General features: G+C 35.6%; 1 protein-coding gene across 1 annotated transcript in view; it reads left to right on the top strand.

Annotated features, from left to right (window-relative positions):
* The window catches only part of KPNA4 (karyopherin subunit alpha 4), a 70,404-nt gene that overhangs the window by 24,369 nt on the left and 27,994 nt on the right, over nt 1–18,041 (top strand). Inside the window, exons 2-10 of the mRNA XM_003256385.4 lie at nt 4,584–4,628; nt 5,505–5,594; nt 5,712–5,741; nt 5,838–5,890; nt 9,849–9,944; nt 10,468–10,553; nt 13,365–13,451; nt 15,298–15,467; nt 15,562–15,606. Coding sequence (XP_003256433.1) covers nt 4,584–4,628; nt 5,505–5,594; nt 5,712–5,741; nt 5,838–5,890; nt 9,849–9,944; nt 10,468–10,553; nt 13,365–13,451; nt 15,298–15,467; nt 15,562–15,606 — 702 coding nt within the window. The remainder of the gene's footprint in view (nt 1–4,583; nt 4,629–5,504; nt 5,595–5,711; nt 5,742–5,837; nt 5,891–9,848; nt 9,945–10,467; nt 10,554–13,364; nt 13,452–15,297; nt 15,468–15,561; nt 15,607–18,041) is intronic.

Here is an 18,041-nt window from a genome sequence, read left to right as displayed (position 1 = left end):
TCTTGTGCCTGTACAAATTTTTTAATTCTTATTTTCTTTTTTTTTTTTTTGGTAGTGCTGTTACCTAAGTATTAACCTTCCTAAGGTATCAATGAAAGTCAGGCTGGGTGAAATAAAATCAAGGCATTATATTTCTTATCTTTGTATTATTTAGAAAGAATTTTCTTTAACCTTTTTCTCTAGTGAGATTGAGTCCTAACTAAATCCTAACTTTGCTCAAGAAAATTTAAAATATCCAAAATTTTGCAGTAATTACTATATCATATTTTAAATTAACAATTTTTAGGGCTTTAAAGAAAAACCGTGTGTTGGTAAAACTGACTTGAAAATTAGCAGGAATCAAGTAGCCACTAATTGGAAATTAAGTAGCAATTAAGTGGAAAGAAAATACTAGAATCTACACCTCATTAAAGCAGGGAAAGTGTTTAATCCCTAGTGCTTAAGACAGTGATGGATGCATAGTAAATACTCATTAAGTACACAAACTGCATTCCTTTTAAATAGAGCTAGCATTCTGTTTTGACTTGTTTGAAATTTTTTGTCAATTTCTTATCCCCTTTTGCCTGAATTTATAATTTTATAACTGTTTGACAAGCAAAGAAATATAAAATACCTGAGTGATCTGCCTCTACCCATCTCCTCTGAGGAAATAGCAGCAGCAGTCCTCAACCTCCCCCACTTACAGTCTTTGTCCTTTATATAGCTGTTTGGCCTATACATAAGCCTTTGGCCAGTTCGTCAGCTTTCTGGAATTCTAATTGACACCACTGCTTACTGCATCAGTGTAAGTCATGTGAATTTACAACTAATATATTTTCATGTAGTATACAAAGCTTGCTGTTTAAGGACAGGCTTAGAAGTCTTATATACCCCTTTCATGGGGTCCCAAAGAACAACTATTGTTTGGAGTAAAAAACATGCCCAAATGCTGCCAGGCTGTGGTGCATAGGGTGTCTTTCTACCAGTTCATTCATTCTCTGCCTTGGAGAGGAAAAGAAAACTCTTGCTCTATAATAAAGGGATTGTCAAATCTCTTATTTTGCAAAGTTTCTGTGAAAGTGGTAATAGCCTGGTCTTATGTTGTTACTACAGTGCTAAGTTGGTTTGATAAATACTTTATTAATAGTTTCAAATTATCAAAAAACCTCCAGACTTTGTTGTAACAAATGAGTATCAAGTAAAAAAAAATCTTTTGGGTCAGGCGCGGTGGCTCACGCCTGTAATCCCAGCACTTTGGGAGTCCAAGGCGGGCGGATCATGAGGTCAGGAGTTCGAGACCAGCCTGGCTAACACGGTGAAACCCCGTCTCTACTAAAAACACAAAAACTTAGCCAGGCGTGGTGGCATGTGCCTGTAGTCCCAGCTACTCAGGAGGCTGAGGCAGAAGAACTGCTTGAACCCGGGAGGTGGAGGTTGCAGTGAGCCAAGATCCCGTCACTGTACTCCAGCCTGGGCGACAAAGTGAGACTCCGTCTCAAAAAAAAAAAAAAGAAAATTTTTTGTAAATCTCCAGATTTAGTAAATAAGATGTAATATAATGGGAGAAAATTTTTTGGAGTAAACAAAACATTTATGTAAATACGCAGTATGTAGTTGTTTGGGATTTATTTAATAGTTTGCTCTAATGAAAAGAAGTTAAAGCCTATTATACCTTAATCCTGCTACTTTAGATGAAGTGATTGCTAATAAAAACTTTCCTTAGACTGGAAATACCCAGTCCCTCAGAAGTCTACCTTATCTATTTGTTGAACAGTCTTAAGTAATGCATCCTACAGATATTATTTTCTGTGCCTGAGACATAGGTCATAGTTTTTTGTTATTAGAATTGCTTATTGATTTCATATTGTGATACTGTGCAAAGCTCATTGCGTTGGTAATAGTACTTTTGCTTTAGTGTGAACCATTGGCTCTCCAGTTCACTTCAACTCTTGACTTCGAGAAGTGCGGAAAACAATATGGCTTAGTGGTTAAGTGGCTTTGTGTGCGCCTGTCTGGGTTGTAATCCTAGCCACCTTTGGACAAGCAATCTAACTTCTCTAAGCCTCAGTTTTCTTATTTTTAAAAAGAAATAAAGGGTTGTTTTATTCTTACCTCATAAGGCTGTAATGATTAAATGAGATAGATGTTAACACTTACCGTAGTATTTAGCTAATTATTTTTACTCATTTTGCAGCCTATTTTATTATTTTAAAATTTACTCCTGGTGTTTTAAAAAATCTATATCTGTACCAAATAAAGTTACAGAGTATATTAGAAAGTGATAAATGGTATAGAGATAAATAAGGCAGGGAAGAGAGAGAGAGAAAGTACCCAAATGGAGAGTTGGCAGATAGTCAGGAAGGGAGAAGCCTCCCGTAGAGATAAGGAACTGAGCACTGCAGGTAGTAGGGGAAGAGCATTCCCAACTGAGGAAATAGCAGCAGCAGTAATACTAAGCTAACACATACACTGCTGTGTACCAGGGACAGTTTAAGTACTTTACGTATTTTAGCTGATTTAATCCTTAACAGCAGTCCTGTGAAGAGGGTGTTTTTACTATCCCAATTTTATAGATAAGGAAACTGAAGTGCAGAGAGCTAGAAAGTAGTATGGCTAAAAAAGTTGAACCCAGGCAGTTTGACTTTGGAGTCCATCTTCTGAGAAGTTACTGTATAGTGTATTAGTTAAGGCCTTGCTACAAGAGACTTTCCAGTGTGTTCGAGAAATAGCAAAGTTGGTGTGAGTACAGCAGAATGAATGAAGATAATGGTAGGAGCTAAGGTCCAAGCAGTGGTATTTGGGGAGGGAATGAGGTGGGAAGATTTGACTGGATGTAAGCCACTGTAAAGACTGGGCTTTTAAGTCTGAAGTGGAGTGTGTGAGAGTCTTTGGATATTTTTGAACAGGAGGATGATATGATCTGACTTTTTACAAAATATTTTTCACTGAGTCCTTGGACCTTTCCTTCCTTGGAGTCTATGGGTAGAATTCAGGAGGGCCCCTGGAATTTAGAAGAAATTACATCTTTATTTTCACTAACTTATAACTGAAGCAGTGTTTCCTTCACTCAATGTAGCCAGTTAACCATAGTAATATTAGAATTACCTGTGACTTTGTTACCACCAGTAAAAATCACCTCGTTGTTGCATTTATGATCATCATTACTTTGAAATTATAGTAGTTATTAGACCCACTGCTAGATCCCATTTAATGTGATCATAAAGAAGCACTTACATTACACTGTTTTTTATATTTACAGCTCTTTTTTTTTACATTTATGTATCAAGATAGTTTCCTTTGTAACTAAAATATATATATATATATATATATATAGTGTGTGTGTGTGTCTGTATTTAAAAACACTATCTGAGAAGGTATCCATTGATTATACCAAACTGCCAGAGGAGTCCATGGCACATAAAAATTAAGACTCCCTATGAGGATTACTCTGATTGCTGTCATTATAATAGACTCTGGAGGAAGATAGAGGGTAAGAGCAGGAGGACTACATGTTAGGAGACTTGCAGTTATCTAGTTGAGAGATAATGGTAAGTTGGCCCAGAATAGTAGCAGAGGAGGCGGTGATATGTGTTTGGATTGTATGTCTTGAAGATTGAACCAACAGGATTTGCTGACAGATTGAATATGTAATGTGAGAGAAAAATAATCAAGGATGGCTCCAAGGTTTTTGGTTTTTGCAGCTGCAAGGATGGAATTGCCATTTGCTGAGATGGTGGGTGGAGTATGTTAAAGATCAAAAGTTCAGTTTTGGATTTAGGTTTGTGATATTTATTAGACATCTAGTATGACTTTCTGAGTTGTTACCTCTACGTAATACACAGTCATTAGAAAGAATAAGGTGAACCTGTATGTAAAAACAGATTGAACTTATATTGTTTCTGAACATTTGAATGTTTTACAGTGAACACACATCCCTGTAGTAAGTAATTTAAAAAATGAGAAAAATATGTTTAAAAATAAAAGAATGGCCACGGTGTGTCATAGAATAATTGGGTGGCCATGAAAAATAATGAAATAGGTCTTTATACACCACCATGGAATATCTCTAAGGTCTATAAACAAAGTAAACCAAAACAAGATAAAAAACAGGATAGATAGACGTGTCAGAATCATGGTAAATCTAACTGTTTTCTATGAGATAAGGAAATTGTGGGTGAGCAGGAGGGCTCCTTTGGCTTTTTTTCGCTTTTTTTTAAAAACAGTTGAATTTACTAACCTTGTACATGTGTTATTTTTTGTAATATCATCGGTTCATATGAGAGGTGAGATTATGGGCTCTTTTATTCTTTGTACCTCTGTATTTTTATAAACCTTATGTTATAGTTTTTAAAATTGTGATATAGCCAATATTGTAGATCTATTAATAATTTCAAAGAGATTTTTCACGTTTTGCAATATGAATGGGAAATGAAGATTGAAAATCAGCTACATAGTATGATTTTTATCATGAATAAGATTTGACTTTATATCCACATGGCTAAAAGAAAAGATTAGAGGTGTATATTGAAATGTTAATAGTGGTTTTCTCTGGATAATGGAATTTGAGGTGATTTTAAAAATATTTTCCTTTAATTTTTTTGTAGACTATGAGAAGACAACGAAATGAAGTTGTAGTTGAATTAAGGAAGGTGAGTCTGATTAATATTGGGTACTTCTAAGCATAATTCTAACAACATTATAGCATTATATACAAGATGCCAAATATAATGTTTTTATGTAAAATGTATAACCTATTGTATAACTAAATTTTATTTACTAAATTTAGTTAAACTTTTTAAAATCTCAACTGCTAAGCATTTTTCTTTAGAAAAAGGAGAGATTTTGGCTAAATTTGACAAGCTTCTGAAGTTGATACAACTTGTAACTTGTTCATTATGCAAAAACAGATATAAAAAACTTAAAGTATAAGTCATTGAGATACAGTTGTATTAAATAGTTCTGCTATTAATGGGCAGTAGTACGTCCCTGAAAAGAACTTGTTGCAAACTTCTTCAACTTTTAAGTATTATAGTTGAGAATATATTTATAAATTTGCTCCAAGCATTTTAAGTGAAGTTGAAATGGCCCTTGATTTTTGTAAGACATTATTGGTTTTTGTCTAACTTTGAACTGCCCAACTTCTGCTTTGACTTTGCTTTTAGGTGATAAAGAGGAGCTCCCAGATCATGTATAAAATGGTTTAGTACTTTTAAATAAATATTTGTGTTTGGTTCTGGCTTAAACTGTACACTATATTTTTTAGTCAAACTTGCTTTTGTTTTGTTTTGTTTGTTTTTACATAGTTCACGGTTCATTAAAAATGTAATATTTGGGAATTGGGACTCAAATTAGTGTTGCGTGAGTGGTAAATTCACAGTTTGGTTTAATTTTTACATTTGAATTTTACTTTTAAACGGCACTTCATATTTCAGTTTTTAGGTACAGGATTGCCTGAGCTTTGTATGAAAGTATTCAGGTTTTCTTTTTAACTCAAATTCTCTGTTTGATTTTTTTTTTTTTTTAAGAATAAAAGAGATGAACATCTCTTAAAGAGAAGGAATGTACCGCATGAAGATATCTGTGAAGACTCTGATATAGATGGTGATTATAGAGTGGTAAGTTATTGTTATTGTTATTCTGGTAACTTATAAGTACCAGTGAAAGATTTTACATTAATAAAAGAATTTTAAGATGACTTTTTAACTGAGTTTTCTCTTTAACTTTTTTCCCAGCAAAATACCTCTCTAGAAGCTATTGTTCAAGTAAGTTGGATTTTTTTCCCTCTCTTCATTTGCATTTCTTGTCCTCAACAGCTAATCGTTACATATTTACATCATAAATTATTTTATTTTTTATAGAATGCTTCAAGTGATAACCAAGGAATTCAGTTAAGTGCAGTTCAAGCTGCTAGGTAAGTTGAATTTTGAAGACATGTTTAGATTTTACAACTTACACAGGGGTTCTATTTTGAATTTTTACTATGGAGTAGTCCCTGTTAATCAAATTTAACTTTGATGACAATAGTAAATAGTAATAGATCAACTAAATTTATTTTTTTTTTTAATTCTCTGGTTTAGAGTATTAAAATTGGTGACAGTTTTTTTAACAATTTTTATTTTTAGTTGAAAGTGTGTACACTGAAGCTTTAATATACATAATGCATACAGATGCCAGGGAAAGTTGATTTAACAAATTAATGCCATAGAGTAAGAGAAAAACATTGTTTATAAAGCTTTACCTTTTGCTAATGAATAGGTTTAATTTTATAAAGTCTGATTCTTCAGATCCTTACCAGGTATCTTAATTCTTCTCACAATCCTCATATTGATCAAACAATAAATCCAGAATTATAATCTTACTATGTCAATGTACATAGACAAGTAGATGTAGATTAAGATTAATGACGGCCGGGCGAGGTGGCTCACGCCTGTAATCCCAGTGCTTTGGGAGGCTGAGGTGGGCAGATCATGAGGTCAGGAGTTCGAGACCAGCCTGGCCAACATACTGAAACCCCGTCTCTACTAAAAATACAAAAATTAGCCAAGCATGGTGGCAGGCACCTGTAATTCCAGCTACTCGGGAGGCTGAGGCAGGAGAATCATAACTCTGTCTCAAAAAAAAAAAAAAAAAAAGAGATTAATGACTGCATACACTCCCAGTGTCTTTTCAGGTAGGAAGCACCAAGTTGTTTGAACATTTCTTTTTTTTTTTCTGAGATGGAGTCTCGCTCTGTCGCCCAGGCTGGAGTCCAGTGACACAATCTCGGCTCACTGCAACCTTTGCCTCCTGGGTTCAAGCAGTTCTCTGCCTCAGCCTCCCAAGTAGCTGGGATTACAGGTGCCCGCCACCACACCTGGCTAATTTTTGTATTTTTAGTAGAGACAGGGTTTCACCATCTTGGCCAGGCTGGTCTTGAACTCATGACCTTGTGATCCACCTGCCTCAGCCTCCCAAAGTGCTGGGATTACAGGTGTGAACCACCGTGCCCTGCCTGTTTTGCACATTTCCATTGTGAAACCTATGCTCTCATATTTTAAGGGAAGAGGCAGAAAAATCTATTACTGAGACCTTTGTATTAAATAGGTTGGGGAAGACATGGTTGTATCATAATGCAATTTAGTGGTTGCTTTGTATATTTATGAATATAAGAATAACACCCTATGTTGAGTTTATCAGTAGGAAAGAGACAAGTAAGAAACTGATCCTAGTTACAGAATTGGAAAGTGGAAAAAGTTTGTAGGTCTATCCAATACCTTATCCAGTGCTGCACGAATCTGTTTTATATTTATTAGACTTTTCCAGTATTTGTTTATCCACCTTAAATAACTTAGAACTGATAGGGAAATTATAAAATTACAGTATTGTGTACCAGAGGTAAAAGAACTTCTTAGAGAGGAATTCTTTATGTAGGCAGAAAAATCTCAGAACCATTCACATGTCAAAATAGCAAATTAATGTTTATAGGAAGAATGATTAAGAAATTGATTATGCTCACCACTGTGAGAGGTGAATATTGGATAGTTTTGGGACAGTTCTTCTCAACATGTAATCTGCAAGAATGTTAAAGCCCAGTGTACCCTAAGAAGTTTTCAAAGTATGATCTATGGATCACTGGAAGATTCCAAGACAATTTCATGGGTATGCAAGAGCAAACTGATTTTCATAACAATTCTAAGACTTTATTTGCCTTTTTTTCACTATGTTAATGTTTACACTGTTATTGCAAAGCAACTGTGAGTAAAATTGCGGGCTCCTTAATACAAATCAAGACAGTGGCACCAAACTGGTTTTACATTATATTTTGTAAAAATTATATTATTCACCATTATGTAAAGAATGAAAGCCATTTCTGTTCTAAAATATCCTCAGTGAAGTGTAAAAAAGTTTTTTTTAATTAAATTTTGACCCTTGATCTCATGAAACCTTGTTTGAGAAGGCTAGGTTAAGACTTCTTCGAAGTGGTTTTTTTTTGTTTTTTTTTTTTAAATTTCCACTTAATGCTAAGCCCTGTGCCATGTGTTGAGGAAATAGCATGTGGTATAATTCTTTCTCCTTAAGAACTTTATAAGCTAATTGGAAAGGCAAAACTGTATTTTAAAAAATAGGGGGCTGGGCACGGTGGCTTACGCCTGTAATCCCAGCAGTTTGGGAGGCCGAGGCCAGGGGATCACTTGAGGTCAGGAGTTTGAGACCAGCCTGGCCAGCATGGTGAAACCCCCATCTCTACTAAAAATATAAAAGTTGGCTGGGTGTAGTGTCGCATGCCTGTAATCCCAGCTACTTGGGAGGCTGAGGTGGGAGAATTGCCCGAACCTGGGAAGCAGAGGTTGTAGTGAGCCGAGGTGGCACCACTGCACTCCAGCCTGAGTGACAGACTGAGACCCTGTCTCAAAAAAAAAGTAGTGATAACACCAAACGTAGGGCTATGCTGTATAAATCCTCTTGAAATTCAAAGATGGTGTATGTAAAACATAGAACTTGAAATGGACTTTGAATAGAGTTTGAATACATAGAAGACCGGGCATTTCAAGTGAGGGGTTTAGGATAGGTTCAGTCTTACTTCAGTTGAAATGATGTGACAGACAACTAACCTATTGTTTAGTTACAGAGAATAAGATTAGTTATAAGATGGAGCCAACTTGTGAAGTAGTTTAAAGCTAGGTCAAGTTTACATTGATAAAGGTAGTAAATAAGCAGCCATCACATAGTTTATATAGGGAAATGATTTGGTTAAGCTTTCATAAACATTGCTTTTATATAGTAATACAGGGTGTTCCAGTGGGTAAAGATATGATTAGGCCACACTGAGGACTTAATCAGCTAAACCTGTAGTCTCCCACATGTGAAAATAGGCAGTAGGTTTTGTTTTTATCTTATAAGCTCCATGAGAGCAGTGATGTGTCTGTCTTTTTTACCTCAGATTCTCTAGCATCTCTCTGGCTGTTTTCCTGTCAGTTGCTGTGCTTATTCCATTTCTCTTTAGTTGCTGAGATGAAAATGTTGTTGAACTTTTATGGCCTTTAATTTCGTGTGCAAAGTAGAATGAAGAATTAGGGACTAATATCAGCTATAACATTTCAGCAGACTACCTGCTTTTGTCATTTGACTCTGTTGTGACCTAGTGTGAATAATTTTGGATATTTTGGTGACCTCTTAATTCCTTTCTTAGCAAGGTAAATGCTATGTTGAAGAAATCTGCCCATTTTTTTCTCTGAACTCAAAATTATGTCCAAAAGTAACATATATTTTTTAAAAATTAGTTTTCTTTTTGTAAGTCACAATCAGGACTTTATTGAGGGAATAATATTGTTGTACCATTAAAAGTAGTAAAGTGGCCAGGCTCCGTGGCTCACGCCGGTAATCCCAGCACTTTGGGAGGCCAAGACAGGTGGATCACCTGAGGTCAGGAGTTCAAGACCAGCCTGGCAAACATGATGAAACTCCGTCTGTACTAAAAATACAAAAATAGCTGGGTGTGGTGGCACACGCCTGTAATCCCAGCTACTCGGGAGACTGAGGCAGGAGAATCACTGGAACCTAGAAGGCAGAGCTTGCAGTGAGCCAAGACTGTGCCACTGCACTCCAGCCTGGGCAACAGAGTGAGACTCCATCTCAAAAAAAAAAAAAGGGAGTAAAGTGGTTCATATCTACCTTCTTATTTTTCTAATTATTTATCATCTCTATAAATTTAATTTGTATATCTTTTTATAAATTTAGAGAAAAGTTTGCATTATATAAATTGTTAATTTCAGAGAAGGCACTTGTACCAAATATTCAGATTTATGTTAATATTTGTCAAATATGAATTTAAATTTAATCATAATATTGTATGTTATTAAGTTTCATAAGAGTGTTTTTATCTCTTACAGGAAGCTTTTGTCCAGTGATCGAAATCCACCAATTGATGACTTAATAAAATCCGGAATATTGCCCATTTTAGTCCATTGTCTTGAAAGAGATGACAAGTGAGTACATTATTTGTTTTTCTTTTTTTAATTTATAATGTATCCTTTGGAGAAGACAAGACTCTCTAGTAATTAGTTTGATCTTTAAAGAAAGAAGAAAAGGGCTATGGGATGGAGTTGAAAAGTCAAAGTGAAAAGCAGTGCAAGTTTTGTTAACACCAAGAGATGAAGGTAGTAGCCAAAAAGGAACTTGAGAATGATAAATTTAACTTTTAAGCTTTGAAAATTGGCAAGAACTAGTTTGACCAGATAGGTACTTGAGAAAACTGTTTGGGGAGTAGTATGCAAGTATCTTAAAAAAGATTTCTTACTAAAAATAAGGATCCTGGAGGAGGTTGTGTGGTTTTTATACTGAAGAGATGTTTTAAACAGTTGTTGAGGGTTAAAAAAAATATGCTGGATGGATAGATAACTTTTGAAACAAAATATTTAATGCATTTCAAATGGTAGAAGGAAGAATGGTTAGCTATTTGGCCCAATGTAAAAATCCCTGCTGTTTAAAAATACTTGTTTTTTTTTGTAGTCCTTCTTTACAGTTTGAAGCTGCATGGGCTTTGACAAACATTGCATCTGGAACTTCTGAACAAACTCAAGCAGTAGTTCAGTCCAGTAAGTTGGTTATTAATAAACATAATTGTGATTTTTTTTAAAAGAAGTCAGTAAAAAATAGTGATTTTCCCAAAAGACTATGCAATTTAAATTATAAAATAATAGCTACTACGTAGTTATTGAAATAGGTCAACTTAAGTATGTTACTTTAATCTTCTTACTCTGGTAACTGATGTTTTTTGTATTTCCAAAAATTCACTTGATTCCTTCCTAAATATGAGAACATTTCCTAATTTTAGTAGCAGATTACATTATTATTGTTACACTTTATTTATAGGACATCAGTAGAAATAAAGGAGTTTTTCCTGTTGCCACATTGCCTCTCAGCCTCTCTTTTTTGTTTTTGTTTTTTTGTTGTTGTTGTTTTTCTTTCTCAGACAAGATCTTACTCTTTTGCCCAGGCTAGAATACAATGGCACAATCTCAGCTCACTGTAGCCTCGGCCTCCCGGGCTCAAGAGACCCTTCCGCATCAGTCCACCAAGTAGCTGGGACTACAGGCATGTGCCACTGTGCCTAGCTAATGTTTGTGTTTTTTGTAGAGACAGGGTTTCACCATGTTGCCCAGGCTGGTCTCTAACTCTGGGCTCAAGTGATCAACCTGCTTTGGCCTCCCAGTGTGCTGGGATTATAGGTATGAGCCACCACACCTGGCCTCAGCCTCTCTTAATGAGATTTTTTTTTTTTTTTTTTTTTTTTTTTTTTTTTTGAGATGGAGTCTCACTCTGTCGCCCAGGCTGGAGTGCAGTGGTGCCATCTCGGCTCACTGCAAGCTCCACCTCCTGGGTTCATGCCATTCTCCTGCCTCGTCTCCCAAGTAGGTGGGGCTACAGGCACCCACCACCACGCCCGGCTACTTTTTTGTATTTTTAGTAGAGACAGGGTTTCACCGTGTTAGCCAGGATAGTCTCGGTCTCGATCTCCTGACCTCATGATCCACCTGCCTCGGCCTCCCAAAGTGCTGGGATTACAGGCGTGAGCCACCACGCCCGGCCATATCATATATTTTAAAGAAATCTTCTATAAAGTAGTCCTAGTTGAAAGAATGGCTTGAATATTTTTTTCATTGTTATTATAATAGGATTGCTTTTTTTTGTTTCAAGAAATGTAAGTGGAAAATTACTATTAGAAGTAAGAACCCGAGTGTATTGTCTTCATGAATAGTATTTGATTCTTCTACCAAAGAAATTAATAATTTTAAAGAAGATACTTTTAAAATCCTCTTTAAATGTGGAAGCAGCATACTTCTCTGAGCTTATTAAAAATGTAAGCACTAATTTGTACATTTTGAAGGGGAACAAAGATGTTATCTAAATAATCATTTTACTGTAGACACTTATGTTGTAATATTACTTAGAAAAGATAATTACCTCACATCCTATTGAAACTGGTTTAGTTTTGGGTTCAGGTGGTTTTTATTGTGGTTTTTTGGTTTTGTATAGCTGACTGTTAGGTAAATTTTTGGTTTCATAACAATGTTTTATTCCCTCTCACACTTTTTTCCTTTCTGTTATGTATGCTCTCTAAAAATTAGAAAGAGGCTTAGAATTTTTTTTGACCCTGCTAGTCTGCTTTAATATACCAAAAATAATAAATAAATAAATAAATGAGGTTGGGCATGGTGGCTTATGCCAGTAATTCTAGCACTTGGGGAGGCTGAGGCAGGCAGATCACTGGAGTCCAGGAGCTAGAGACCAGCCTGGGCAACATGGTAAAACCCCATCTCTACAAAATGCAGGGAAAAAAAATTAGCCAGGCTTGGTGGCATGCACCTGTAGTCCCAACAACCCAGGAGGCTGAGGTAGGAGCATCACTTAAGCCAGGGGAGGTCAAGGCTGCAGTGAGACCTGTGGTGGCACCGCTGAACTCCAGTCTGGGCAGCAGAGTGAGGCACTATCTCAAAAACAAACCCATAAGTGAATTACCTTTTATTATATTACAAGCATGATTGAGCTACATATACTTAAATAGTGCTTTTTAAAGTAGTATCAGAAGGAAAGAAGAAGAATCATTTGTTGAGTGCAGTATTTTGTTCAGATACAGACCTATCTCTGTTTCCCATCCTGTTGAGTAACAGAATTAGTTTCTGATTCGGAAGATCCCACATGGCCCAGGAATCACTGGCCTGTCTTATTAAAGACCCACATGTTGTTAACATAAATTTGTGTTCAAAAGTTACTTCAGGCCGGGTGCAATGGCTCATGCCTATAATCCCAGCACTTTGGGAGGCCAAGGCAGGCAGATCACTTGAGGTCATGAGTTTGAGACCAGCCTGGCCAATATGGTGAAACCTTGTCTCTACTAAAAATACAAAAATTAGCCAGGCGTGGTGGCTAACACCTACAGTCCTAGCTACTTGGGAGGGTGAGGCAGGAGAATCACTGAAGCTTGGGAGGCAGAGGTTGCAGTGAGCCAAGATTCCACCGCTTCCCTCCAGCCTGGATGACAGAGTGAGACTCCATCTCAAAAAAAAAAAAAAGTTACTTCAATAATGTACTTTTTTTTTTTCAAATTAGAGATAATACTTAATCTATAAGGAATTAATCTTGAAATTAATTCCAGGTTTAATTGTTAATGAAATTTCACAAGCCTAATTTAACATTTGTCTGGATAACTCATTTTGATACTGAGTAAATAGTCGCTGGTCAAAATTCTTCCAATAATGCTATTCCAATAAAATTCATTTAATGAGGCTATATTTTAAGTATATTTTTATAGGTTCCCTTTTTTTTGAGGTCTCAGCAAAAAAAAAGATTGATTTTTGGTTTATGGTATCTTCAGCCTTAAGTATTGTTATTTTTTCTTCCATCAGATGCTGTGCCACTTTTCCTGAGACTTCTCCATTCGCCCCATCAGAATGTCTGTGAGCAAGCAGTGTGGGCATTGGGAAATATCATAGGTTTGTATAAAACTTGTAATACTAGTCCAAAAATTGTTATCATATACTAAGTAATAAAAATAGCTACTAGTAATCCAAAAGGGAAAACAGTTTGCCTTCAGTACTAGTTTTTGTGAAATAGCTTACAGAAATTTGAACTGTATTACTGTAAAAGCATAAAGTCATAGTAAATAGAATTTTTGTTGCTTAAGATACCATTGTTTTTGGTATATAGTCAGCTCTTAATTATTTGAATAATTATGCAAGATGTATACAATTTAGACCTTCTGTCTCATGCTAGGATCCATTTTTTCTTCCCCTAATCCCCATGTTGATCAGTGGGGTCCATTTTTATTTCTCAGCTTTCTCCATCAAAGAAAGTAACAAGAAAAAAGGCAAAACTTAAACCAATAATTTTTCTCCATAATGACAGTTCTGAGAAGAGTCTAAAATGAAATTTTTTCTCTCTTGCAGGCTTTAGTACATTAGAATTTAGCAATGTGTAAAATATAGTAATATTATTTCCTGTCACCATGAATCAACAAGAGATAACCATAGCCTTTTGACAGTCTAGTTAAATATTTAACACTGTGATTACCATAACTTTCAGGTTCTCTCTGATAAATAATTGTAAGGAAAATGAAGACAATTCAAATATTTCAAGGATTTGTTTTTTTAACTAGAGCCTAAACTCAAAAATTCAGAGAACTATTCTCCAGTAAAGGATGGAAAAATTCTGAATTGTGTTGTGCCCCAGTATAGCTCAGAGACCTAACAGTTATGAGTGGGGGCTGAGGTACTGTTTGTAGGGGTCTTGCTAATCTAGTGAAAGAGAATGATTCTAAAGATTATTTTTGCCAAATTCTTTATTCTTCCATGGAAATAATCATTGTTGCTTTGATATGCCATCTCTTTGTTGCCCCTATACAGGGCCAACATGAAAGTAAAGAGTGGTTATGAGTTTTTAAGGGAGAATTTCTCTGTAAACCGTTCTTGACATTGGGTTTATACTATTAGGAATGCTATTGTTTCTATATCCAGAGTCCCTCACTCTTTTGCTTTTATACCAAATGTTAGATTTAGAGCCATTATACAGCATCTTGATCTTTCATTTTTTTATTCCAGTGACATTCCGTAATTAACATGAATATAAAGATGCAAAAAGAACAAACATTTTATCTCCAGATATTATAGTGCAAGGGAAGATGCTTTCACTTATGGTAACATTTCAACATGGCTTCATATTAGAAACTGCAGTGATGCTTTAGATACAGAAATTAAATTTGGCAGTTCTCTTTAGCAGTGGTTCTCAAACCTTAGCATGCAATCAGAACTACATGGGGTGCTTGTTAAAACACAGAATTCCAGACCCATAGAGTTTCTGCTTCAGGAGGCCTGAGCTAGAGCCCAATAATCACATTGAGAACCACTATTCTAGCACTGGTTCACCCTTTTTTTCTGACTTAGTTTTCTAAGTGTATAGAGTAATTTATAGTTCATAACCTTGATGCTCTGATACAGGATCATAAGTACAAATTCAACAAATATTTTCTTGATACATCTTTTTTATCACATGAAAGTTTGTTAAACTGAGAGTATCGTTGAGAGCGAAGTTAAAAGCAGCAGTTTAATTAAGTGAGCAGCAAAATGCTGAAGATGGGAATAATGTGCAAAAGAATACCTTATCACCTTATGTTGCCTCTCTTGGCTCAGAGACCTTGAATGTGAGCCTGCTTGTTATTCTCTAAAACTGAACAGTGTATCTGGATAAAATACGTGAAGCAGCATATTCCCAGTGCTTTGTGTTTTCTGAAAATGCTTACTGTCAATATGTTTTATTGAGTTAATTAATCCTTTTTTTCTACAGGTGATGGGCCCCAGTGTAGAGATTATGTCATAAGTCTTGGAGTTGTGAAACCATTACTTTCCTTCATAAGTCCATCTATTCCTATAACATTCTTAAGAAATGTTACTTGGGTTATGGTCAACTTATGTCGCCACAAAGACCCACCACCACCAATGGAAACCATTCAGGAGGTAAACACTTTTAAAAAAAAAATTAAAAGAGATACCATTATATATATGTTTTTTATCTGTGTATGTTTTTAAATCTACATATTTCTCTCCTCAGATTCTTCCAGCCCTTTGTGTTTTAATTCATCACACAGACGTAAATGTGAGTAAATGTGTCCCATTATATATTTATGTATGTATGTATGTATTTCTAGGGCTTCCCCTGTGACATAGGGGAGAAATATTATACTAACACATTGTGTCAGCATACTATCAGATTTTCCCATTTCAAGTTATATTAGATTAGTGATTTTATAATATTTTTATATTTACTCTGTGTTTATCTGTATCACAAAATATAATACCAGTTAAGAAATCAAGCATAACTGTTATTTTGGTGTGGGCAATATTGTATGTATATATATATATTAGTGTTATAAAAACTGACATTAAAAGTTTTTAAAGTTGCCAGTTAGTGGTGATTTCTCTTACTAAGATCATGTCTTTAATTGTTCTTGTGCTTTTTACGGAAGCTCATTTTGACAGTTTGGCCAATGAAAGCACACACAAATAGTGCTATTTTTGTTTTTTGAAAGATGAAAAAGGAAAATGTTTGTGCATGGATTTGTAATCATATACACATACCAAACCATGGACATCAGTTGCCCTTTAATTCCATTTTTATTCTATTTCTCAGTTACAGTGACTGGCAGTGGCTTCATTTATCAAGATAACTCTTGATTATCCAAACAACAGGAAAAAAAAAATCAGTGCAGGCAAGATTTTAAACATAGCAAATATATTTTGCTTATTTTTACTAACACAGATGGCAGAGGAAAAAGCAACTCAGGGAGTATGAATGAGGTGGAAAACTGCCCTGAGTGCTTGTAAAAGCCAGACCAGCCTTTGGTGTGTTAGAGAAACCAGGAATATAATGGGTAAGGGAAAACACGTGAATGAAATGTTTAGCAACAATCAGGAACTCATGTGGTTCTTTAAAAACAGTTTGGCATGGTGACCAGTGTTGGACAAGCTGCTTCATTTCTTTACAATTTAAAGGCCTATACCTTTTGGCCAGAATTTAATTTGTATGGAACAAATTAAAATTAGAATTTTACTGTATCAAACAGTGACATAATATATAAAATTCATTAGATGAACATGATCTCTGTGGTAGAGTTTTTGTTTGTTTTTAGCCCCAGATAGTTTAGGATCTTAAATGTGTAAGTAATTTTTTGGTTTTGGCTCCTTAATAGCCAAGTTCTTTGATTAAATTGTAAATTTCAATATTTTGCTTTGAAAGATTTACAAGAGGCCAGTTGTGGTGGCTTATGCCTATAGTCCCAGCACTTTAGGAGGCTGAGGCAGGAGGATCACTTGAGTTCAGGAGTTCGAGACCAGCCTGGGCAACATGACGAAACCCTGTCTCTATAAAAAATACCAAAAAATTAGCCAGGCATGGTGATGTGCACCTGTAGTCTCAGCTACTCAGTGGCTGAGGCAGGAAGATCTCCTCAGCTTGGGAGGTCAAGGCTGCAGTGAACTGTGATCATGTCACTGCACTGCAGCCTAGGTGACAGAGCAAGACCCTGTCTCAAAAATAAATAAATAAATAAATAAATTGGCAAGAAAGATTTAACTTCAAAGTTTATACCTCTACTGAAAAACAAGACACCTTGGTTGACTTTATTTAGAGATAGATTGTGTCCTTTCCACCTATTTACTCCAATCTAGATGAGACTGTGACTCCATTTTCTTGCCTTTGATGTATCTTAAGAATTTGTCAAGCCTGTTTGCATTGTTCTTTTTAGTAACATGATTAATAAATAATATTATTGCTTACTAAATAATGTGTTAGAAGTTTGATTTGAATTATGATTTTGATCTGAGCATATTAGTGACATGTCCTTTAAAAACATGTATCTAGCTTTTATATACAGTTATGGGCAAGTAACTTGAAATTTTTGGCCTATGTCAACAAATTTTAGCGTATGTTGATACTCCAGAAAAGAAACTCAGTTACGTTTGCAAATTGAAATGTAGGTTTTTTCACATATATTGATACCACCTTTTTTGTGTGAACTCTTTTTTTTTTTTCTTTTTGAGACAGAGTCTCGCACTGTTGCCCAGGCTGGAGTGCAGTGGCATGATCTGCACTCACTGCAACCTCTGCCTCCTGGGTTCCAGCGATTCTCCTGCCTCAGCCTCCCCAGTAGCTGGGATTACAGGTGCCCGCCACCATGCCTGGCTAATTTTTTTGCATTTTTTAGTGGAGACAGGGTTTCACTATGTTGGCCAGGCTGGTCTTGAACTCTTGACCTCGTGATCCACCCGCCTTGGCCCCCCAAAGTGCTGCGATTACAGGCATGAGCCACCACACCCAGCCTGTGCAAACTCTCATTTGATGTCTTCTTTTTACATTAGAAATATCCTTAGAGCTTTCTTGAATTTCCTAAGAAACAATGGCAAAGCGCTATTTTCACCTTTTAGGAGTTTTGGGGTATCTTTTTGTTTTTTTTTTATCTTTTTTTATTTTTTTATTTTCTCTTGGGTGTCTTAAGCATAACATTAGTTTACAGTTTTACCGTTTTTTTAAAG

The sequence above is a fragment of the Nomascus leucogenys genome, chromosome 11 (assembly GCF_006542625.1).
Source record: "Nomascus leucogenys isolate Asia chromosome 11, Asia_NLE_v1, whole genome shotgun sequence".
In the NCBI taxonomy this organism is placed as follows: Eukaryota; Metazoa; Chordata; class Mammalia; order Primates; family Hylobatidae; genus Nomascus; species Nomascus leucogenys.
Note: the sequence above shows the minus strand (reverse complement) of the source record. Positions and strands in the feature narration are given on the sequence as shown.